The sequence below is a fragment of the Ciconia boyciana genome, chromosome 24 (assembly GCF_034638445.1).
Source record: "Ciconia boyciana chromosome 24, ASM3463844v1, whole genome shotgun sequence".
Classification (NCBI taxonomy): Eukaryota; Metazoa; Chordata; class Aves; order Ciconiiformes; family Ciconiidae; genus Ciconia; species Ciconia boyciana.
In genome coordinates this window covers 1,732,853-1,758,312 of record NC_132957.1, presented here as the reverse complement: position 1 = coordinate 1,758,312, position 25,460 = coordinate 1,732,853, and the positions used below count along the sequence as shown (strand labels likewise).

The 25,460-nt window shown below is 44.6% G+C and overlaps 1 protein-coding gene across 5 annotated transcripts in view; it reads right to left on the bottom strand.

Moving 5' to 3' along the window:
- Nucleotides 1–674: 674 nt before the first annotated feature.
- The window catches only part of DOT1L (DOT1 like histone lysine methyltransferase), a 78,419-nt gene continuing 53,633 nt past the window's right edge, over nt 675–25,460 (bottom strand). Inside the window, exons 17-28 of one of the 5 annotated variants that reach the window (XM_072845403.1) lie at nt 23,737–23,838; nt 23,004–23,141; nt 22,277–22,402; nt 20,963–21,444; nt 20,576–20,699; nt 19,603–19,749; nt 18,100–18,226; nt 16,050–16,663; nt 15,103–15,308; nt 14,266–14,330; nt 12,808–13,779; nt 675–8,874 (exon numbers count right to left, since the gene is read on the bottom strand). In XM_072845403.1, coding sequence (XP_072701504.1) covers nt 8,867–8,874; nt 12,808–13,779; nt 14,266–14,330; nt 15,103–15,308; nt 16,050–16,663; nt 18,100–18,226; nt 19,603–19,749; nt 20,576–20,699; nt 20,963–21,444; nt 22,277–22,402; nt 23,004–23,141; nt 23,737–23,838 — 3,111 coding nt within the window. In that variant the 3' untranslated portion in view covers nt 675–8,866. The other 4 variants (XM_072845406.1, XM_072845404.1, XM_072845405.1 and 1 more) reach the window with 4 other exon arrangements.

Here is a 25,460-nt window from a genome sequence, read left to right as displayed (position 1 = left end):
TGCACTGAAGAGCCAGCGCCTTCGGTCCCGCGAGGAGGAGGAGTGTGGTAGTTGGAGTCAGAGCAGGCAGTAAGGTGCCTGCTCAGGAGCCAGCTGCGGATGGCTCCACAATGTGATTTTGAGAGGCCTTTTGCTAACGGAGCCGAGTGCTTGGCAGTAGCTGAGTGACAAAATGCGTTCAGGAAGGCAAGGTGGGTCAGACTGCTGCTGCAACCCGTTCCCAGCACCTAAAAACCTGTCGAGGGCCGTCCCATGTTCCACGAGCTGTGCAAGCGCTCAGGGAAGCAGGGCTTTCATCTCATTTTAAGAATCCTACAGCGCATTCGCTTCGAAAGTGTTACAGCCATCACTTCCAAAGTTTAAATCCATTGCCTGGCTGATTCCAGTTTCATTATAGTGGTGAAATTACTGGCTAAAAGGGTAAATAGGAAATGTCACTACTGTGGGTTTGTAATGTCACCAGCATGCTAAACCCTGACAGCTTAACCGTCCTCAGCTTCGCCAGAGCTAAATGCGCTGCCTAATTCAGGATGCGGGGGCCTGTCCCTGCCTGCGCCGGCCGCTGCCGCCAGATAAAGCTGCGGTCCAGAACATCTCGTTTCCTGCTGACGCCTGTCCTGCTGAAGCAGTGAAACTCCACAACAGTACGGTGTATTAAAATACATACACTTTAATATAAAGACAAAACTTCAAAGCATTGTTTCAATTACAAATCAAGGTAAAGACACAAGAAATTAAGTGGAGGGAGGGGAGAAAAAACTAACTCTTACATTGTGGAGAATTAGAAAGGCAGGGTGGAAATATATATATTATACATACATATATACACACCAGAAGAATTCACGCTACTTCTATGGAAGAATGAAAGGAATGACAGGACAACTTACCAGTATAAAAAAAAAAAACAAACCCAACAAAAAAAAAGATAAATTAGGGGAAGTTTGAATTTTAAATAATTCAGTTTAATAGGCTAAATTATATAAACTAATTCCTATTCACTAGGAAACATCCCATATCACTGTTCTAAGAAAATGGGTTTTTTAAAAAATCCATTGAAAAATGGATTTTTATTAGTAGTTAAAAGTTTACTAATCAATTCCTGAGCAACAGCAACCTCATAATCTACTGCTTTCCCCATCAAAGTCCCACTCAGCGAGGGCAGGCTCTCACTCCTAAAAAGTTTAAGTAGAACAGAGACCTAAAAAGTTGGTTTTTAATTTGAAATTGATCGCTTACAAGATTAATAGGTTAAAAAAGCCAAGCAGGATGGATCAACCCATTCCACCTTTTCCTCATTAACTCCAGAAACAAGACCTTTCTAAAGAATGATTTGACTGCACCAGAAAAGCAACCAGATGTACCTTGAAAAAACCAAAGGATCACAAACTTGAGAACTTCAGGGTCAGCATCGTAAAACTTTGATTTTTGAGACATGACTTTGTTTTTAAACTATAAAAACTGAAGAAACCTCTTCAGAAAGAGGGTCACAAACAGCAAATATACTGGAGAAGTATTTCTCATTCTTTTTGTCTCGGGTTTAAACCCTGAAGTTCACAATAATAGCATCTTTTATTGCAATATTCAGTCTAAATAGATATTTATATATTTATAATGCATAAGGATAAATAAAATATGGCACAACAACATTTTTAAAACTGGTAATCCATCTTTTAGTGAAAAACTGATATGCAAGCTACGGAAATGTTGAAGCAAAAAAAGGAGGAAAAAAATCTTTAACAGCCATAAAACTTCAAATACTCGTACACTGCCTACACATCTGTGCTTCCAAAAAATCCAATTCTTGTGATTTTTCCTCAGTGCTGCCAAGATAGTTCACAAAAACACTGCCTAGTTTCTTCTCCCCAAACTGTGATTTTAAAATACATTATTGTTGGTTTGCAGTCCACTGTACAACATCCATTCCTCAACTGAAGAAATCATTGTTGGGAGCTCCCAACACTTAATGCTCTTTATGCTTTTGGCTCAGGCAAAACTACAAAGCAGAATTTTTCAAGAGAGCCAGCTGTGTGAGTTGGGATAACTCCCTCCAAGAAAAGAATACATCAGTAATCTTCAGGTTTCCATACCCTGTATTAAAAGGACCGATTTCAACACAGAAAGCAAATGGGTTATACATAGGACTTGATCAACCACAGCTGCCTTCCGTCGGCACTAGGACAAAATTACCAAGTCCTAACAAACGGCTCTTCTGCGAGCAGCACCTGTGATCGGCACCAGCCGGCTCTGGCGAGGGACAGTGACCCAGGGCTGGGGAAGCGTGCGTTTGTTACTAGTGCTCGGAGGTGATTAGCACCAACTCCAGACCCGGCCGGGGAAGGAAGGGCCACGGGGAAGTCTGAGCCGGGAGGGGAGTCTCTGATCAGCAGCTTGAAAACATGCTCCCAGCCCTGGAAGTCTCCCGTTCCAGCAATGCGGCAAAACCTTGAGCGGGACAGGCAACCACAGGCTGACAGAGCAGCCTTTTGTAATGTAAAGGCCCAATCCTGCAAGCCTCCCCCATCTGCAGAGCCATCCTGCTGCCTACAGCTTCACCGCTGCTGGGGAACACCTTGTGCCAGCGAGTCCCTGCTGCAGGAGCATCACGAGGGCACGGGTCCCACAGGTCCTCGTGCGAGGGCCACTGGTGTATCCACAGGAGTCACAAAGAGGTGGGCCCTCTGAATAAACTCGGAGGAGATGAAAGCGCGTGCTGGCCCTCAAACTGCTCACAGTGACCCTGTGTCCCACAAAAAGCAACCGCCTGAACAAGAGCCAAGTCCACCCTGCTGCAGATACCAGCTCTGCATCCGCTGATGTTCTCCCCTGCCATGCAATCGCTCAGCCTCTCCTCTGCTTGGATTCTCTTCCAAGTGGAAAAATAATGGGTGGGGGGAGCAGATGCTGCTTTCTAAATACACAATCCTAGCAAGAATCAAACCACACAGGTCCCTGGAAGTGACCCCAAGCTGCCTGTCCGTGGCCTCGTTACTCCAGAGCAAGAGCCCTTCTGGAAGGGGAAGCCCAGCAGCACGGGAAGATACAGCCTCCTCTGTAGGGAAGGCTGGGATGAGACAGAACCTGATCACCACGGGGAGTAAATCCACCAAATGCTGCAAACGCTGTTGTAGCCCCACTCCATTCAGCATGAATCTGTGCTGCAATAAAAGCAGGCGAGGCAGATCTGGCTTACATCCATCTCCTTCCCGCTCACACCCTTCCCATTTATTTTCTGAGGCAAAGCGACTATCCCAGATATGTCTGTACGGAGAATCAGAACCATAGAATAGTCTGGGTTGGAAGGGACCTTTAAAGGTCATCTAGTCCAACCCCCGAAGGAGGCGGCTGAAGAAGAAGTATCACCAATGCCTCTCAGAAGGAAACTCTTGTCCCCAGCAGGGTGAAGGCAGGCACCCACACGCAGCCACACACCTGACCACGCTGCACCGAGCCACGCAGTCAACCCCGACCAGCCACGACGGCCAAGCAGTATTGAAGCAACGCTCCATTTTGAAGTGTTATTCAGATGCAATGGAAGAGCTTATCAAGCCTGAAACCCATCTGCTCAGCAGATTTCAAATGAAGAAGTTACTTGCTCGCGTATTAAGTTTGACTACAGAGAGAAAAAAGCTACTCAACACTTTGACTTGAGATTAAGTAACTGAGTGTGACAAACAGTTGGGTGAGTTTCAGGCTGAGGAGGGCCAAGTCCTGGGGATTTGAAAGCTCTTGATTCACAAAACCAGTGACTAGTAGATCCCTTCACAATCAAGTGATGCAACCTTCCTGCCTGGGGTACTTCAGCAACTGCAGGTGCAATCACAGATTCAGACCCTACCAGCTCACCTTCATCCCACCAGCGAGTCCTGGCAGAGGGGGAATTCAGGCTTCACAACCCAGGCTGAGCCCACACCCAGAGCCAAGCCAAACCCCAGCAAACAGCGGGGTGAGCACAAACCATGTGCTAAAAGATAAAGCAGCTCTCACCGCTAGGAAGGAAGGACACAAGATGGAAGCACAAGAAAATATTTTTACATTTGTCTGGCCAAGGAGACATGAGTTCCTGCTTTTAGAAGAAACTAGTTGGAGACGGTGCTCTCTCTAAATGTCACGTACATCTAGGATGCGCTGCACTCCCTGTTGTTGGCAGCTTCCCCTTCACCTCTCTCCCATTGCATCCACAACCTGAACTAAGAGAGGTGAAGATGCTTCCCATCATCATGGTTGTCCAGACCGATCCACACCATCCTAAAGGAAACAGCCTCGTTTGCACCAAAACAAGAGGCGATGCAGGGACAGCTCGACTTCGGTGTCATCCTGCACACCAGCTCAGTTTCAGCAACCCAAGCCTCTACGTCCTCCAGCAATGTTTTCCCACTTTCTCCCTGAGCTACTCAAAAAGCAGAGAAATCTGACTGCTGGGTGCCCCAGACACCCCTGGCTAATGGAAGAATTGTTGCTGAATGACTAATCTGCAGCAAATGGCGAGTTTAGGCTTAGTGCTTTTGGAGCACTCCCAGCTTCACAGCACGGTGGGTCTCGGTGGACTGAACCCAGCAAGCACGAGCCAGAGGTAGCAAATCACCAAAAAAGGAAGAGCATGCAAGGCTTGTTCCTCAAGGCTGACATTTAGCAGCAGGGCACAGGTTTTGCTCAGCACAACGCTCAGGAAGTTCCATTTTTTTTGGCAACATATGTGCTACAAGATGTATTTTAGCTTCCTGATGAGTCCCGCACTGGCAGCAGCGGCGTGGAGGAGAAGGAACATGTGTGACAGCCACGAAATGACTGGACCCGGCAGGATGTGGTAACGCAGAAGGAATTCCTTTTTGGAACTGGCTGTTTGGCTTTGATTACTCAAATGTATCTCCAATTATTGAAAACAGGTTTCAGACCTCTGGCACAGCGCTCCTACAGTAGGGTCACGAGGGTCTTATTCTTGTAAGCCACATGGATCAGATCTTAACATCTCAAAGCTATTCCTTCAGCAACCCGACAGCAAGGTAAATGCTCTCCCCGTTTTGCAGACGGAGGAGAAACAAGTTGAACTTGCCTGATATTATGGCAAAGCGATAAAAGATCAGGGAGCAGGGAAAACACCACCACAAATCTCTTGGCAACATCATCTCCCAGCTAACGCAATACTAAGACATCAGTCCAAAACCTGCACTCGCCTGGCTTCCCATCCCACACTGCTCCCTACAAGCATTAGCTTATCAGGCACCTTCCTGGAAGCGCACCTCGGTGGGTATTACTACAAAGATTTAGATTAGAGCTGCCGCACAAGTGAAACACATTGCAATTACGCAATGCGTCGCAAGGTGAAGGTGCCAACAGTGCCAGGCGTGGGTGGAAGACACTGGCAAGGCCAGAGCAGCTCCAGACTCCTGCAGCGTGGGCTGCCAAGATGGAAACATCAGGTCACTGGGAATGACAACACTGAGGTGATGCAGAGATAGATGAGGGCCCGGTCCCAACAGACTCCAGGAGGCTGAAGCAGATGCTCAGCAGGTTGGCCGGCAGACTGAATCCCTTTCAAGTATGTCCCAACTATGCGTTTATTCCTGGGTCAGCGTCTGGTTTCCTTTGGCCTTCCCAGATGACAGCTGGAGAGTCACAGACTCCAAAATGCTGGGTAGTTGAAAACATCTTGATGGCGCACGTGTGCTCAGCTACAGCGAGCAGGCTCGTGCTGCCGATCTCCAACGGCTGCTCATGAGCAAGACCAGCAATAGACACCAGCTGACTACCGATCACCAAAGCACCCACTACCACAGGTGACACTGAGGGACAGAGGGGGTTCTGCTTTTCCACAACACCCACCAGCGAGCAGATGACAAACTCCTCGCCTGGGGCCTTTGCTCCGAAGGGTCACAGAATCATTTAGGTTGGAAAAGACCTTTAAGATCATCGAGTCCAACCATAAACCTACCACTGCCAAATCCACCACTAAACCATGTCTGACAGTTCTGTCTTGCTCCCCAGACACTGATTCCTGAAATGCTCTGAACCTCGGGGCAAAGCCAGTCATTCCCTCAACAAGGATCTGGCCACCCTCTTCAGCCAAGGAGGAGTGCCAGGAGCCAGCTGGGCGATACGGGCCTCGAGCAGGTGTTGGAAAGCACAGCAGTTCAGCAGAGCTCTGCAAGTCGGTTCCTTCTCCAAACAGTCATCTTTGCTAGCATCCTGTGAGCACCTCGGGCATGAGCACAAGCAAACCCTCCCCATACAGAACAAGTGATGGCGGCTGAGTTCTCTTGCTGGATGTCTTCTGCAATTTGAAATGAAGGGGGGCACCAGAGTTCCAAGGAGCACTGTACCTTGGTCCCTTTTCAGAAAAGGATCTGATAAAAGCAGAGTGATTAAAAGCTTCTACTTGTATTTCCTCATCTCTCTCACCAGGGATATAAATGATAGGGGGGAGATGTCATAAAGGCTGCTGCCCCTCCAGCAATTGCTCAGGCACAGCCTACCAATTTAAAGCCTTCAAAGACCCGAGCACTCTGCCGTTTGCTGGGAAGGATGCTAAGGCAGCTCTGCAACTTCCAGTTACCTAAGGATCTGGAAGAAGCTGGAGCTGCCCAACTCCCAGCTGCAAAACATCTGGGTTACATTGTCTTCCTGGATTCCAGGACATAAACTGTGTACGGCTTCTACTAGAAGCTACTGGATGTTTCTCAGCTATCACCCTCTGAGCATTTTTGCCCTTTTCCAGGTTTTCATCCTGCTGTTAATAACTCAGCAGGGCGCATCGCTGTCAAGTCCTCTCCCACACGCAAAGCAGAAAACAGTTCCAAAATGTCCCTAATTTCCAGGGCTATCAATCCCTTCCCTTTCCAGTGAATAAGAAGGCAAAGCTCGATCAACAGTTTCTGCACACAAAGGCTGCCTATGGAAGACACACTTAGGAATCAACAAAATAACTGCACTTTGTCCTAAATCTCTACTAAGATTGCCAGGGATGAGGTACAGAGAAAAGGGCCTAACTGAAGTCCGTAGAGGGTAGGAGCTGTTAGGGCACCTCTCCCCCACCACTCTCTTGAACACGGCCAGCATGGCGCTCACAACTGTTCCTCCTGGATCCAGGTAGCAGGAAAGAGCCCACGAGGGCAGAAGTATCTTGCCTACTTCAAAAACAGAGGCAGGAGTTAAACAGCTAATGCGTTCAGCCCACCTTTTTGTGACCGTGGGATGCTCCATCAGGTGGCTGGTAAGGCAGGGCTCACGTCTAAGGTGAATGCCCCATTGCTGGAGGTGGGAGACTCCTTAGGGAGCACTAGCGACCTAGAAGGGATTTAAGGACAGTGAGTGCCCTCTGATGCAGAGCAGCCAATGCTGCCCCTCAGAGCACCGGGGCTAGCAGGCAGATGTTTCCCAAAGCCTAAATGTGTTTTTCTTCTAGTCATTTTGCTGTTGCAATTCCCCTTCTTTTACTGTAGTTTCTTTTATGGGTGCTTGGTCCAGCCTGAACTACAGACCAGCGTGATTTCTACTTAATAGATCATCCTTCTCCTCACTGTGTGCACTTGAATAAATAAGTTTTTACAAGTTTACTGTGCATTGTACAATCTAAAAATAAATGAAATAAAGTATATGAAATTTATAATTTTTCATCACATCTCTATAAAATACAGCCGCTGCTCCGAGCGGCACTTTCTGTACACAGAACACCAAGTCACAATACAATTAACTGCACCAGTTTGATAGTGTGGCAGCACGGTAAGCTAGATTGTGGTGTTTTTGTGAACTACCATTTAGACCTACTTAAAGCAAAGAAATACAAAAGCAAAATGCACTTTGTCAATAAATGTACACAGCTAAGCCATTTCTGAATCAAGTATCAAAACCCTACTAACAAAATACATTGTACTTGGAACAAAAACAACAAGCTGAGAAAATCTGTTACCTGCACCAGTACAGAAGCACTACGTTCAGTCTTCCCAATGTTGGTAGAAAGGGCCTGACCAATACCAGTGATTATGCACCCTGTTCATATGCCAATGACATCCCAAAACAAGTTACCAGACTAGCTACCAAAATTCACAGTGACTTGAGTGCCACCAGCAACTGCAAATGGCCCAGTGAAGTAGTTAGAACGGGGCAGGACTTGAATTTCTTCTGTTCAAACTGTGCCTGCGTTGGCTGAGCTTGCCTGGGCTAGCCCAGGTACTCTAGCTGCCACTCCAGAGGGGAGTACTGAGTTCTTGTTTGTAATGAACACAATTAAAAACCACCCAGTTAACAGAGCGCCTGGCTCAGTTCAAATTAAAAACAAAACATTAGATAAAAGACTGCCGTTCTCTGTAGCTCACACTGCTGCAAAGCAAGTAGATTTTGGTATATGAACAGAGTAAGTTGAATAAATAAACTGCAGACCTTTCTGAGAACTGAGTTTGGCATTGGTCAACCCTCCAAATTCAGCACCAAGGATTCAAACTAGAGGCACAGTTCTGACGGATGAAATAGCACCGAGAGGAGGCTCTTTACATCTCTGCTGGTGTGCCAGTCCTTTATTATTCAGAGAATTTAATAATAAGTTGTATTTATGATTCTAGGTGGAATAAAATAAGTCAAAATTGTTTTCACTTTAAAAAAAAGATAAATACTTTATCTAAACTATCAACAATACAAACTGGAGCTTTAAGCATTTCTTTTGCCTTTTTTTTTTTTTTTTTCTCCTTTTTTCTTTTTTACTCAGATTCACAGTAAATATTTTCTCTGTTGTTTAGGTCTTTTTATGTTTTTATTTTGTCCAGTAGTAAGAGAGTAGAAACCCCTGCACAGGCCAGGTGAGCACCTTTCAGTGGAAGCCGAGTGAAGTTGGTCCACGTTGTCCTTGCATAGGTCACATTGGGTTGAGGTAGAAATCCTAGTTACCTGCACAACAGGAGGAGAGGAAGAGACTCATCTAAATAAAAGACAAAAATCTACTGTGTGTTAGATGTGTCAATCATTTCTACATTGCTCCAAGACCTCGTTAGCCAGCAAAGAAGGAGCAACTCTTGACCCAACCGCAATTAGACAGAAAGGATGCCTCCAAGAGTGACACACGGCCCCTCCCAGATATTGCAGTTTTCAAAGCTTTCTGACAGTGTAACCGTATTGAACTCTGTCCTCCTGTGACTGACCTCGAGTGGGGGGAGAGGGAAGTATTTCCCCACTCAGTACTTCATCTTTTTCTAGCACACACTAATCTGCTTTGAATTTTTTATTACCCTGGGGGAAAAACGTTATGAGAAGCAAAGCAGTTTATTTTAGCCCCTGATTCCAGATTTCAGCCTTGGTTCATCAGGGACTCTGAGCACACGCATTCACACCAAAGTCAATGAAACTGCTCAAATATTTGACCTATGTTCAAGAGTCACAGAGAGCGGGACCACAGCTACGGTACATCTGTCATACACCATCTCCTGGTAGCATTATTTCTGTTCCTTTGCTCCACAATCCAGCTTTGTCGTCCAGCTACCTTTCTCCGTACATCATTTTTGCGCCTTGCCTATTTTGCTCAGAACCTTTTTGTGACAGGGACCGTCACATCCGATGGTATGGAGTCTAGCCCAATATGACCTCAGTTCCAGGTAAGGCAACTGCTTCAGGAGAAGGCTTTCACACTGTTCTCGCTTGAGTCGCTCACGTACACAAAACCCCAAGCCTAACCCTCCTCACCCCGTCTCCCCCATCTTGTTTCTATTCAGGGTCTTTCAAGCCCATTCTGTAACCACATCACACCGTTGGTCTCTGCAGGCGCGCAGGGACCACATTACTCAAAACTATTCCTCAGCCTCACTTTCTTGTATAGAAGGACAGAGGTAATACTTACGTGCCTCACAAAAGCCTAATGAGGATTTGCTCGTGTCTGTGGAGCAATTTGATGATGAAGACACTATACGCAATGCACAGTCAAAAGAATCTCTCAGGTATATTGTAATTGAGTCATATGTTTTATAAGCGGCAAAGAGTATTCAACCATATATTGTATGTAGCTTTGGTATCAGTGAACAGCAACAACATCAAAGACCTACAAGAAAAGCATGGAGCAAGCTCTGGGGCCTAACACACTGATTTAACTTTGCAAGCACAAGTTGTTACATCAGGATGCCACAGAGTATTTTCATTAACAACAGTACCCAACTCTGTGGTGGTACACTTTATTCTGGAGTTGCTCTAAAGGCATTTAAATACTTGCTTCAGTAAAAATGCATACAGTCTCCGGAAACCCTCTTCTCTTCTATGGCCCCAGCCTTTATGAAGCACGGACCGCAGTTAACCCTGCAGATTCCCTGTGTTCTCATTCACAGTCTACCCAGTAAGCCAGTGATAGCCAAGTGAGCATAAATACAGCATCTGATGGTTACTGTTAGCCCTAGCAGGCAAGTCCAATAAAGCTGCAGTGCACAGATAAATTACAACCCTTCTTTGCTACCTGTGGTTGTGTTTTCCAGTGATGCAGGGGGCACATTAACTGCAATGCAAGACCAATGCATTTGCTCTCCAAGCAAAGCTGCAGCTTGTAACCCAGAGATTTTTAACTTTATGGTTATTAAATTTATGATTATTTAGAGCAGCTGTTGTTGACTATGGTAAAAACAAGACCACCGCATTACCACATACAGTCACAAAGCAGCACCATCACGCATCCTAACGCTATGCGAACATGGACTTGTGGAGATGCAACAGTCTGTGTCGGAAGGCAAGAAGAGGGGAGGGGGGAATCAAAGTAGGCAACAATCACTTCCAGTAAGTGTATAAAACCATACTTAAAAATAGACATTTCCTCCTGATTACTGATCTTCAGAAATAAACATTTTCATGAAGTGATCCCAACCTGAACACAATCCTAATGTCAGATGAGACAGACCAGAGCTACTATTGTGAGCACTCCTTGTCGAGAAATCCTGACTCCCAGAACAGAGAGCATTAAGACTCTCCATCCTCTGCAACCAGATTATTTGCTTCCCACATTTTAGAGGTTTCTTTGTTTCACAGAGCCCATCACAACCTATCTCTGAAAAGGAAGAAGCATCATTCAGCATCTTGTACAAAACTCCTCTTTTTTGTTCTCTAGCCTTACCTTACAAAATAAGAACTGTTAGCTAAGCAAGCTCTTTATCGTGGCTTAACCCCAGAAAGGTGCGAAGCATAAGGAGACTGCATGCCAAGTGTAACCCACATAGCGGACGTGCCAGCTGCGTTGGACTGCGTGATCATGGGCGCGGACTGTGCCAGCGCCAAACGGGGCAGAGGTGGGTGATGGACTGTAAAGGAGGGACGGGAGGTTTTGTGCTGGAGAGAAGCTAGCTTAATAGACAAAGAAGCATTAGCAGATTGGACAGGAGCAGCAGAAGAGGATGGCAAAAAAGCTTCACTAGGTGGGATGGATGGCAGGTTCTGCAGAAGCGCAGGCTCGGAGTTAGAAGCAAGTAATGGAGGAGGTGGGGGCAACGAAACATTAGGAGGGGGCGGAGGGGAATGGAAAACAGATTGCACTGGCGCTCTGTTGAGGTGCTGAGCAGATCTAGTCTCACTAGATGTTACTAAATTAGAGGAAGGGGGTGGGAAGGATGAGGATGAGGTGCTGGCAACAGCCTGCAGAGGGTTTAAGCTTAGCACTGTGCTGCTAGAGACAGCACTGCTGCTGAAACTGGCTCCAAATTGATGAGGAGAGGAGGCAGAAGGCACCGCATGGTTAAAAATACCTGCAAACAGGAGAGAAAAACTCAGCTTCAACAGATGGGCTTTGTACAGTCTCAAGTGACAAGAGAAACAAAACAAAAAAAAAAAAGAAAAAAGCAAAATTATAATAGTTACAGCCCCATACAAAAATATGCAGCATGAGAAGGCAGCAAGCAATGAGAGACAATGGTGCAGGCCAGGAGGTACAAAAGATTTCACTTACCTTTCCTACTGCCAACCTCTAAATGCCACGAGGAAAAATGGTCAGACCCAAGAACTGTCAGTTCTATACCACACGGGTAGACTTTTGATGAGATTACGTGGTCTCTAGAGTTGTTTATCTGAAGACTCAAACTGCTGCTCTTCCCTCCCCACCCTCCTGCTTTCCCACTTACAGGGCAGCAGAGGGGAGACTGTATTTCCAGCAAATCTATGTGCTGAGAGATGTGAGAGTTAGGATTTCCCGACATGGTGCCTGAATGATTATGGACAGGTAAGAAAAACTGCCTTGAACACTTAGTAATGGCAGGTTCAGACTATCTTCTAGACCTGCCAGCTTGTCTCCGGTTTGGGCCACAGAAGCCAAGCCTGTGCAGAATCCCAGAAGTGCAAGGTGCATATGGCATTGCCCTTCCTGGCAAAGAAATGCTCTTCATGTCCATTCAAGAGCCAGAATGCTACGCAATCCCCAACACCATCTCCTCTGAAGAGGCACTGATGTTTTGCTCTTCCTGGATCATGCTAAATTCATTCAAGGACTAATCTCAACCTTTACGCAAGTTGACAAGTTAGAGATCCTTAACTTAGTACCATGACAAGTTAAATCTTTTACCTGCAGGCAGACCTAAGTTGGTTCCAACACAGCAACATCTGAACAAGCATACATTATAAAATCACAAAGTCTGGGTGTATTCTTTCATTAAGGTGATACAACAAGCTCATCTAGTAGACAAAGCTCATGAGATTTCACTGTGGGGAACTGAACTCATCCTAGCATTTCCAAGAGACAGAGGAGACTGGTTATGTGGGACAGATCTGCTTCACATCCTGCAGAAATGAAAGGGTTTCACCCCTGGAGAGGCAGTGTCAGACTTTCCTTTAGGCCCTGTCTTATACCAGAGAAAGAGTTCTGCCTACCTCCAACTGTTCCACCTGTAACCCCAGGAGAGAAGTTCCCCATAGTGTGAGAATTAGTCAGTCTGGTTGCAGCTGATGACACGTGGACCAGACTGGCAGCAGCTGGCATTGAATTAAATAAGGACTGCAATACTGAGGAATTTGTCACCGAGTTGAGGTTTGCTTGCAAGGCCATGGGGCTGAGGGGGAACTGCGATCCAGTGGTCAAATTGTTTAGGAAAGGATGGTGCGTCTGAACAGAAGATGCTGGGTTGCCTGCTGAAGAAACAGCAGTAGAAAGGCTTTTACCATTCAGAAGGCCACCAGATGAAACAGCAGCAGAAATGAAAAGGTTGTGGCCGTTTTTAAACTCCACATCTCGGTCCCTTCCTTTGCCGACCTTTCCGTTATGCTGTAAAGAGTTTTTTTCTGAAGAACCCCCACTACGAATGCTTATTTCGCTTATCTCTTTGCCTTTGACCCCTGACCGATTTAAGTCTTCTCCTTTCGTGCCGCTGAGGCCTTCGAGTTGCCTCTTGTTCAAAAAAGGATTCGTTTCCGACACCCCCACATCTTTGCTTCGCTGCGACTGGAAACCCAGGGAGCCGTTGGAAGTCGTCACGTCTGAAGCCTTATGTGGAAGAGAAGCACCATCGATAAAGCTGTGTAAACCAATGTCAGCTGACAGTCCACCATTGTACGTGAATCCGTTAGTGGAGTTTGTAGTAGGGCTGAGCCCATCTGCTGCAGACGAGGGCATGGCAATGCTTTTCCTTGTGTGTGCTGTGATCTTGGCATCGATGGCAAGGCTATCCTCAGAGGACGGCTTGAAGGCAAACAGCGAATTCTGGCTCAGAGATGAAACCGACTGCAAGGGACTATCTGTAGTTTTGGTCAGGTTGATGTCAGATATTGGTGAAAAAGTAGATTTCCATTTACTGCTATTCATGTTCTCGTTGCTTTGTGCTTGTTTCCTCCCAGATAAGCTGCCGCCTAGTTTGGAAGAAAATTTATAAATGCCAAAAAACAGCATTCACTGAATCTGCTCATTAAGAACAGGGTTTTATCTTTCAACACCCATATTTTATCAGTCTCTAATTCTATTTCTGATCCAAAGGCAGAAATATTTGTGAAGTCACCTAAAAGTCCTTAAAATTTAGTTTAATGCTCTGAAAAAGTTTGAGAATGCTGATCTACTTTTTCCTCAGTCTTTGTACTACAGATCCCTCCCCAAGCCCTGAGTCAGCAAAAAACCTGGTCAGATCTTTGGTGACCTGTGACTACAGAAAGAACTGACCCAAAATCTGTAATTACCAGCCACCTGTCTTAATTACAGTTATGCAAAGCCCTGGCAGAACTGCACTCTGCTCAGCAGCACAGAGACACAGAAAAGCCTGCTTTTGATTAACAACTTCAGTGGCAGACACCCATTCCCAAGACCAACCATTACAACAAATAATTAACAGTCCTCACACCTACCATTTTCAACAGTCTTCTGTGGCGATTTGCTTTCCAATGATATTGTTGCAATTTTCCTTTCAATTCTAGTGGGAAAATAAAAAGGTTATAGCACTCATTGCAGACCTTTTGTTGCACGTTTACCCTCATAACCTATCTTCCTCATGTTCACATCTTAACAGTTGACTAGAGTATATAAAACCAAGTCAGCTAGAAAGCTGTACGTTACTAAAGGAACTTAAAAGCATAAAAAAAAAGCCACCACAAACTTTAAGTAGAAGCTATTACAGAATTTGTGCTCTTTGCCAAGATTAGTGCACCTACAGAGGACTTCATTGTTGCTCCTCTTTCACAACAAGTAGGCTGTTGCTCACATTTCTATAGTTGTTACTTTTCCAGCACCTTAAACAAGAAAAAAATTGCACCCCACAGGCAGGCAAAGAGTGGCAAGTACTCAATTTTCAGAGCAACACATCCACAGTTTGGGGCAGGAAGTGAAGAACTTTGAATCAAGCTGAAACTGGGAGTGAGGGGGAGACAGATTCTTAGTTAAAGATTACACACAGCCTCAGTACTCCTACAAAGCAACGTAGTAAAAAGAAATCATTTCTACACCAGTTCTTTCAGAGGCCAGACTCTGTCAGCCTTGCAAACACAGCAAGAATAGGTTCCCACATTCAAGTACTACTGCCTAAATACCTTCCCTATTCACAATTTCAGCTGTGTAAGAGGCTTGGCATAATGGAATCGGTCTCCAAGCAAAGGGAACAAAGAAGGCTTAACACACCTCTCCAGTTTAGAGCACTGTTACCAGCTCTCAGAGAAATCTCATCCTGAAACCTATGCCTGTGTATTCACCTGCTGCTATTGTGCTCATCTTCAGATCCCTGCTCTTCATCTGATGTTAGAGGAGAGTAATGAACGCCGTTGGTCTGAATGATGGGCTTTTCCTTTTTCAGTACCGGGGGCTGGTCATTGTCCTGGTAAGGAACAGGAGAGTTCTTCAGGGAGTTTTCAGGAGAGGAAATGGCTGTTATTTCTAAAGGCTGGTTAATGTTATTGACCTGGGCAAGAAGGAAAGAAAGCAGTTACAGATGAGAGCATCCCTTTAGAAACAAGGCATCTTGTTAAGGATATTAAAAGCAGGCTTAACTTGCCCAGCTTTAGGATATGCCAACAGCTGCTTGTTTATAGCACTGCCGTTGTTATACTCCACCATCCTGCAGTAGAGCCCGGGATGAAAGCTTTAATATGATTTGGAACATATCTAAATTTCATTCTTTGATTTCATGTTTAAACACAGAAATGAAGACATGGGATAATAACTTTTTTTTTTTTCCAAACTACTATTGCAAGATCACATGAACACAACTTGTATAGCTGGCTTAATTATGCAAGAATGCCATATGCTTCTGGCACTCTTATGTTATTTAGTCAATCTTAGTTTAAACTATTTTCAAAATATTTAACCTACAGCATACAAATCCCCTTGACTGCAGAAACAAGGTCTTTGTAATAAGGGAAGAGGTTATTTTTAACTTTTTAATGCTCTGACAGCAAAGAACTCTTTGAAGATGTTCCACCTATACAGAAATACTTCACCAGCTTTTCAGCAATTCTCTCGCCTCTCAGAGGGGTCATTTTCACAAAAGGGTCTTCACGCCAATTCTAGCTACTAGCACTCTAACAGCCTGAGAGTTAAAGAATTAAACAGCTAAGGAACAGAACAGTCGAATCTTATTTCTAATTCAAAGAGCTTTCCCAGGCCCTTCTCTCTTGCTAGAGCTCTTCATTTTTGCCCTTACCATGGAGTTGATATTGAGCGGTGAACCTGATGGTTGCATAAAGAGTCCAGACACAGTAGGTAAGGATTTGCGTTTAGGGGAGACCCCGGAGTTCCCGCTGAGATTCCCAGTAGAGGACCTCTTCCGCCGGCCTCGCTTCTTCCCATCCTGCGCATGTGCTTGGCCACAGTCCAGCCGAGCGCTCATGGGCAGAGGACTGTGCTTGTTGGAAGGGGATTGTTTTACATGTCCTGTATTAGGAGAGATTGTAAAGATGATTCTTCTCTTGGCCTCGTTCTCAGGATCTGAAAACGCTGCATCAGACTGAAGATCCCCCTTTGTTCCTTCGGCAAACATCTTCTGAGCATCTGCATATTGCAATACCCCTACCAGGCTCTGGGAGGTGCCATTTAACCTGGGGCTTGTTGAGTGCTGGTGAGCAGGGGAGTTTTGCCCAGAGTTCCTTGACTGCATCATTAGCAAAGGATGTTGTGGAGTGGAACTCCGAGACCCTACTGAGTTAAACAGACTCCCAGAGTCGTCCAGAGCTGCCTGATCAACACTATGGTTAAGATGGGCTGGGCTGTTTGTAAGATTTCCATTGACTGCCACGGAGCCAGAAGAGTAAGAAAAACCTGTTGAAAGGGAAAGTATACATCATTGCTTCTGCTGAGTGATAGTCCACAGTGCTAGATTTCTGGGATGACTGGGAGTGGTTTCAGCTCTACCTGCATTAGATCAGCCAGCAGCCATGTATTACACGGGAAACTGCACAGCTGCTTTTTACACAGCACAGTTCAGAACGTGGCTCTGTGCACTGACGGTTTCAGTCAGTGGTTAACGATTTTCACTACTCTTTTGCCAGTTCAGGAAAATTCATGTGTTATATGGAGATATCCTATGCTCTACCCGATTTTTAAATGGAATTCAAGTCTGTTTCTTCTGAGCTATTACGCCTTTTGAAATCAGGGCTCCTCTACTCACAACTCCTTCCTATCATCAGGGAAAGAGACGGCCAAATTCAGTCCATTTCCTTCCCCAGAAAAGAAGGGACTGTGTCATCTATACAGCCCACCTCCTTCTCAAAATTAATCAAAAGGCTGTGGCTTAGGGAGTGACAGGGGATCTTCAAAGAAACTGTGGCAGAAGAATGCCACCTGGGAGGAAGCTTGGAAAGGGAATTAAGTATTTGCCATGGTGTATCATAAATGGGTTTAGTGCTCTAATAAGGCCTTGTCTCTGGGCTGTCTAAATGAAAGGGGTAGAAGGGAACATGGTACTGTTTTACAACAAGGTTTTTTTTAAATACTTCATTGGTTTTATAGAAAACTGCAGCCAAGCCCTTCTTTGCAAAACAGATGCTAGACACAACACAAGCCCCTCAAGGTAGTAAGCATTAAGAACAAATGCACTGTCTGATGAGGGATCAGCTGTAGAATCACTTCTGTATGCTAGAACCTAATTTTCCTGGTCCACAACATTTCCATATCCTGAACAGCTAAAGGCCACAATTTCAACAGATGGGTGAGTTCAGAAGCAATGTCTGCACTTAAAGGCATCCCTGCCCTCTCCCGTTTGACTTTTCTTCCTACCCAGATACTTGTGCCTTTACAACTGCTCATGAGGCACCACTGTCACCTGCACCAAGAAATTAATTTTGCTATTAAAAAAACTCCACCACCCTGTAAAATAAAACTTTTAAAGCCAGATCATCAGCTCATAGCACAGCTATGCAACACTTTGCTGGTTTGCCACATTGGAAAGGTAGGAATCTCTTAATCCACATAGAAGAATTTACAAAAGCAATTATTTATTTACACTGCAAGGTGCTGCAGTTCAGGTAAAGGCACGTCAAACCAATACTTTATGCCAGAATGCATCCAAGCTGTAGGCACATACTGTCTCAAAACATCATCATCCATGATTCTTTGGTCTCCTTATAAAACACACATTTATCTAGCACTCTACTGCCTGAATGACCTGACAAGAAGTGTTTAGAAAAGTCCGACACGCGCACTTGGGAGTGCTGTCATGACAAGACAGCGCACCTTCGCGTAGATGAGGCTGTTACCTGAGGTAGCCAAAGCCAGTGGCTTGTTTCCAGCAGCATTGCTTACACCATTATGAGAACTAGCACCAATCTGCTTTTCAAGTGTCGATGAGTCTCTACTCTGATGAACTGGGCTAGGTGTGCTTCTCTGGGGGGGAGAGAAACAGGCATTTTAGTACAGGAAGTATACTCAAAAGTCAACAGTTTAAACAAAATTCACATGCATTAGTAGATCTACTAAGGAAAGTGGCTCTACTTCCTAAATGTCCTACATTTGCTTGTTTTGAGAAAAACATAGACCAGCACCTTATGGGACAATAATAAATACTGTGATTACTTATACTGCAATAGTATCTAGCACACAACAGATACCATGCAGATAGAAGGAGAACAGGCTCATCATCCCAGAAAGTTTAGGCTCAGGACAGGACTGCAATCAGAGAACAAATGCCTGTTTCACAGGCAGCCCAACAGGAAACAAATGGTTGTACCATGTCCCCAAGCCTGTGCACACAAAGTTCCCCAAAACAATCCCAAACAAACATGAAATGCATTAGGCTATGTTCTCTGGTACACTATCTGAGGGTATGATCAACAAGCAGTGTTTTCTTAAAGCAGGCAAAACAATTGTGAAATGGTAGCCTGAATAAACAATGTGTTGAAGTGAGAGATGCCATCCAGAGCCAACAGTCTCGCTCTCTGAGGACATAAGACTTCTGCTCGGAGCTGAGCAGATTGTAGTTCTGCTACAACTAAAAGTCTACAGCTGGAAAAAGGTAATGGATTCAATACTATGAAACAACTCCAGCTCTCCAAATATGGGATTGTAAGGCAGGCATTTGGGGATGGATTCTAAATTCACAGCTCTCATGTGAAAGCAGCAAATGTTTCTCAGTTCTCTACTGTAACACTTCTGTGACAAACATTTGTGAGAAACTGCGCCAGGCTTTTTTAAACTCCTCTGCCACTGGGAGTAGCATGGACTTATCAGGATTTCAAAAAGAGATGGCCCCAAAAGTTCCCTAGTTGCTCTCTGCTGCTACAGAGCAGTCACTCACACATGAGGTATTACAGCCTCAAGGCGCTATTCAAGTTCATCCTCTACACATATGTGATGAAGATAGACGATTTTGATATGACCAAATTGAGGCAGAAGAATTTGTCTCCCAGGGTCATGTAAGAAGGCAGGGGCTAAGAACAAACTGACATGTGTGATTGTCTGCTTTCACTGCCACAAACTCTCCGACTCTGTGCCTTTTCCACCCAGCCAAACATTTAAGACTAGGATCTCGAGGCATGTACTTTACTTTCCTTCCTGGCTGAAATCCCACCACCCTACAGAAATAAAACAGTAAAAATCTACAGAATGACTAAGAGCCAAGAGGATGCATCCCAACAGCAGCCTCCCCCGAAGCAGACGACATTGAGATTAGCAGCCCACTAAGGATTCTGGTGCACAGCACCCCATTACTGCCCAGTGTGATTTTAGTTAGGGATGGAAAGTGTTGACAATCCCTTACTCACCACCTTCTCAACACGGCTAGGTAGGACTACGCTGGCCAGAGGGATACTAACAGGGAGTTTATTGGGCTGCACTGTGCTGAGAGGAATACTGATAGGTAGGCTGGTGATAGTTTCTCCATTACTCACAGAGGTTCTCTCTCTCAAAACCTGTAAATGCAAAAGAGAAAGTAATGTTCTTAACTGCATGCTATTACTGAAAATACTTTTTAAACTAATGGTAACCTGCTCATTTATATTTTGTCCCCCCCACCCAACCCCCCCCCCCCTTTTTTTTTTTTTTTTAAGAATTACACGATAAGAGTGATGACTATATAGGCAAAGACAGGGCATGCATGGAGGATCTTTGTTACCACCACCAGTCTACTGGGACAGCAATATCCAACAGCATAGAAATATGTAAATTAAAGCTACTGCTGGTCCCAAGCATAAGGAAAAGGATGCCTTAGGCAAGCTCATTTCCTAGTGTCTTTGTCAGAGCTCTGTGAAGAGCACTCATCTGACAGAATTCTTATCTTGAGGCCCTCTGTACACAGAGGATGTAGTAGCCAGAAATATTTCCATGGTAACCTCCTGTTGGAGGGCACCTGCTTACTCTGAAATGAGCACCAATATGATTCATGGCTGGACCAATTACGTGGACAATTTTTTGTTATTTTTAATTTTTTAACTATGAAAGAGTCTACTTTTCCAGTTCAAGTAGACACACGCCTGATCAAAAAGAAGTCCTACTGCATTACTGGTACAGTTCATATGCAAACCAGTAACTCAGAGGTAGGCACATCTTTCATGAGCACAGTATTCTCTTCCTCTAGCCAGCTCCTTTTTATTGTATCACACCTACTGTATTTTGTGTTATTTTCCATGGCAAGCTGACCACAGAAAGGAGCATGCCTGCATTCCCTAGTTTGGCCAACTTCTTCTGTGTTCTACCAGGTGTAACATCTCTGCACTTGAGCACTAGCAGATCTCTTACCTTCTCGCCTGCAATTGGTAAGGCCGCTGGGGAAGAGGGCCGAGTTTCCTGAGGACTCAGCTTTATGCCATTCGAAATACCAGGGCTTGGATATGTAAGGCCATTCTCTTTGACATGGTCAGCTCTGGAACAGGAATGTATGACTGTTAGAATACAAAAGCTAATGACTTCTCTTTTGCAAGGAATTCCTGTACCAAACTCAAGGGACCATACCACCTTATTTACCCAATCAGCTGTCACTGATGGTTTTCCTGACACAAAACTTTTACAAGTATATAAAACTCCACTTTTAAAAATATTTGTCCGCATTCCAAATAAACCACTGTTACTAAAAACCAGCAATAGTATTACCCCTCCTTTCCCATGCTAGGAAATGATCACTCTCACCTCTGTATCTCATTAGTTGTTGCTTTTCCATTGACTGTGTGGTCTTGATTCAAGTGTCTCCTTAGTGCTATTTTAGCTGGGGAAAACCTGGTATAATCAGGTATGGACAAGCTTGTCATCTTGTCTGCCTTCTGTCTGCTGCTGTGGTTTGGGGTACACGGAACTATTTCTTGGTCCAGGTGAGAGGTCGTGTACTGAGGGGTGTTCTGCTTGGAAGAGGGCCTGCTAAAAGTGTTATGAATTTCATAGGGAGTAGCATGGCCGTTCATGGACAGTTCAGGGCTCATGCCATTGATATGGGGCATCGGAAACTTAGAGCATTCAAGCTCCAGTTGGAACCTGCTGTGATCAGCCTCAGGATCACGGCTCAGATGGTTTTTATTGCGTAGCTGTACTGACAGTGACTCATCAGACGGCGTGTACGATTTCAGCTGCATGAGCTCCTGCTGTCTTTGACTTTTCTCAAGTTCCACAATGCTGATCTTTAAATGAAGAGGAGGAAAATTATTAAAGACCACACTTAACAATTCTATCACATTATGGAGTTTCGCCTTGATAAGCTTCTCAGGAAAAGTGGCCCCATTTCTGGGAACAATGCAGAACAATTGACCCACAATTTGAGAAACAAATTTCAACATGCTGCTCTGAGCTTGAGACCAAAAGGCACAGGTAAGGGGAATGACTCAGAGACTCTTAGAAAGCACTGTTCAGATTTTGAAAGCAAACATAAAATATCTCCAACTTATATAGAGAGTATGGAGTAACTCAATACTGCTAGTCATTGAAGGAAACGGTTACTCCATGTCAAGGCATCCAGCAAAACGCTGGATTAGCTCTAGCGCTAATCTCACAGGGAAAGAAAAGTTCTTCAGCCACAGGAGTTTAATTTCTCTTCGCTATGGTAAGTGACATTCTGTGGGAACTGATTCCTGATTCAAGACATCAGAGCACACAAGACATTATCATGAAGCCACATATTATGCAAACAAGCAGGACCTTTCTTTTCACCAGGTCATGCTGTTTAATTATATTTCATGATAAACCATGATTCCTTCTTCCCCAGCATTACCAAGGAATCAGGTCATATCATCTATTTCCTTTAAAAAGTTATCCACATCATTATTCTTCAAGTTTACTAAAACCCTCTAATAAAAAGATTAGTTTCTGGGGGAGCGTAGGGGGGGAAAGACAGGGGAAGAAAAACAGCCACCTAGCTTATCCTTTAACATCATATTTAGTCAAATACCCTTAACTGGCCCACTGCCCAAGAGCTACCCCAAGTTGGTGACTCTAGATTTGTTTCTTGCTCTCTACCTGCAATTCCAAACAGTGCTTTTGTTTCTCAGAAATCTGATTCTTCAACGCCTGCTTCTCTTTCAGCAAGTTCTCCAGTGACAATGTTGACCAATCCAGCTTCAGTTCTTCACACCGTGCCTTAAGCTGCAAAGACACAGGATAAACAGATCAAAAGACAGCTTTCACCACGTCACACCACCCAAGGTGCACGCTGAAAGCCATGCACCTTTCAAGTGGATATGTGCAAGAAGCTTCTTAGCCCACTGAAAACTCCTCTCAGCTTAAGCCAAATGCCACCAAAATGGTCCTGTGGTCACGTAACGTGGCAGGAGGTGGCCTGGTTCTTTCTAAAAACAGTGTTATCGCCCAGCCTCCCTAACCACTTCCACATCCAGATTTCCCCCTCACCTACCTTAACAGTTTGAGTTAACAAGATGAACACAACAAGAGTTATGGCTACCATAAAGCAAGCACTGTACAAACTTCTTGGCCAGCGAGATCCAGTCAGTGACAAGTGCACATACAGGTGCACAGCTCTTTACAGGACACAGGTGAGGCCAGAGCCGGCTGTCACCTCAGCATTTTCCCCCATCATTCTTCTCTGTTACAGAGGAGCTATAGCAGCTGGATGATTTTTCATTCGTTAAGATACCTCGAAGTCAAGGGCAGCCCTCGGCTCATGACCTGTCCTCCTTACATAAATGGGAGCATCACCCTGCTACTCAGACACAAGCATTGTACGCACCAGCTGTAAGCTCTGGTTCCTGAGTTCGCTGTTATCCTTCTCCAGCTGTTTTGTCTGTTCTTTCAGTTGCTGATTGTGAGCAGAGATTTCCTTCTGAGCCTGAATCAGGTCATTGTATGTCAGAGCTTTAACTCCCAACTACAAGATGAAGGGCAAGAGGGAAAGAGATCATTCAATAAGGTCTTGACACCCTAATTCCAGACGACTGCCACATGCAAAAGTGACATTGAGGAAATCCACAAAACTTATGCAGCTCACAGGAAGTTCCCCAGCATTCTCCAAGGCACTTTGTCATTGCTAGGGGATAACAAGGAAGGACAAAAGTACCTCACTTGGAGCTGCTGTTCCAGCAATTCAGCTTTAAAACTGGCATTTAGTTTCTTGCCAGCCAAAAGAACATTATTTTTGTAGAGAACCACCACATTTCCTTCTGTGCTTCTGAACTTGCATTGGCAACACAGAGTTTGTTCAACCAGCAGGGGATGCATCCTTTACTAAAATACCACAGTGTCTGTGGTCTGTCACCCCCGTCCCTTGGATACAGAGTGGCACACAATTTCAACAATGAAGATAAAGCCTAACCAAAGAGTCATACAGATTCCACATTATTTAGCATGATCTGCTGCAAAACGGAGGTTGAAGACCTGAGACTACTCTGGTCTTACTTATTTTTATCAAAACTGTTTGCACGCAGATGACTAACAAGCATCCACTTCCACCAGATCGGGGCTACCTCATCAAGTTTCTGCTGAAAAAGACGTTTGATTTCCTCTTTCTGTGCCTGGCAGTGGGTGAATAACTGCTGTGCTGTCCCCAGTAGCTGAGCATTCTTTTCCTGGAAGAGGAAAGAGTGAGAAAATACACTTTTAGCACCAACTGCAGCATGGCCCATCTTAGTAAGATGCTTACACCTAGTTTGTATAGCAAGTTGGGAGGGAATCTGAGCTCAGAGGGGAGATGTATGAACTATTCCAGCTCTGTCTCAGGCTTCTGTGAGCCTGTGTTTGTTAGTGTTCAAGACCTGATGAAGTAAGCTGAAAAGAGCTTTTAAGTAGTTTTTTCTGCTATATGGTAAAATATAATCAGGACAGTCTTAAAAATTCATTTTTATCCTCCTAGTACATTGTAAAGAAATAGTAATAATCACATCCTACAGAGCAGAAATGGAACTGGAAAAGATTATCTGTATGAAATTTGTTACTAAACTGGGAACAGAATCTAAATCTCCAGAGTCCCAATTCAGAGTTTTCCTACACAATACTCATGGAAGACACGCAGTAAATGAAAATACATTGTGGGGGAGGTAGGAGGAAAGTCATAAATAAACCAAACCACTTGTACTTCTAATGCCAAAATTACTTTCAGTGGGCCACCCGACCCTTCCACTCACAGAACATTTCCTGCCCATACCATTCCTTAACTAGATAGTTGCTTACTCATTTCATGCTCATGCACTATGTGAGCAGCAGAGGGCAAGGATAGGACTGGCTAAAGAGTCTCATTTATTCAGTTCCCAATTGAAGGATGAGTGCAGTAAGAAGAGCAGGCTCTGGAGATTATACTTTTCTCCAACTTTTGCTGCTGAGGCCAAATAGGAATTGTGCAGAAACTGAGCCATCACTCCAGAAAAAGTGGAGGGCAAGGGCAAAAAGCACCTTGATCTTCCAAGCAATCCATGCATGAAGCAAAGCAGCAGTGCTGGCAAGTTCCACGTGTGTGAGAGAACACAGGACCTGGCTCTTGTTGGCTCTCATGCCAACGACTTGGGAAAACAGTTGAGTCACTGCAATACTAAACAGACTGCCACAGGTGATGTGGAAAAAAAAAAAAATCATTTATGCTTTCAAAATCAGTCATTTCATTCAGCCTTTACAAGCAGTGGAGGAGCTGACAGCTCCATCTAAGGGTAATCTGGTGAACCAGCAGCTCACAGCATCTTGTTTATCTTAAAATCGTGTAACAGAAATGCTTTGCTTGTACTTGAAAAACCTTCATGTAACAGGGAGTTATTAAATAGAATATACAACAGCACCTCATCCAGCAAAGTTCTGCTTCTGCTTTTGTGAAGTTTAACTTGCCATGCTCTCAGTGTAACACTCCATTAAAAAATATTTTCATACTGAATTCCTCATTTTAATGTCTTGAAGTATGAAACAGCTGTCAGACACCAACACAAAGTGATTACTTTTCCATACTCTCAATTTATACTTTCAGTGTACAGCACAATACTTGCATGCTAGCATTTCTCATGCTATTTGCTGTGCAAGGAGACAAATGAACTTTATGCTGACTTTCCTGACAAGTACAGAACAAGCAGAAAAATATGCTGCTTAAGGAAAAAGTTGAAAATTCAAAGTGCTGTTTGACTGTGAAAACAAATGGAAACAACCATAGAAAAAAGGTTTGCATGAACACCACATCAGCATCAACCAATTCTCAGTAACAAATGGGGTGGCA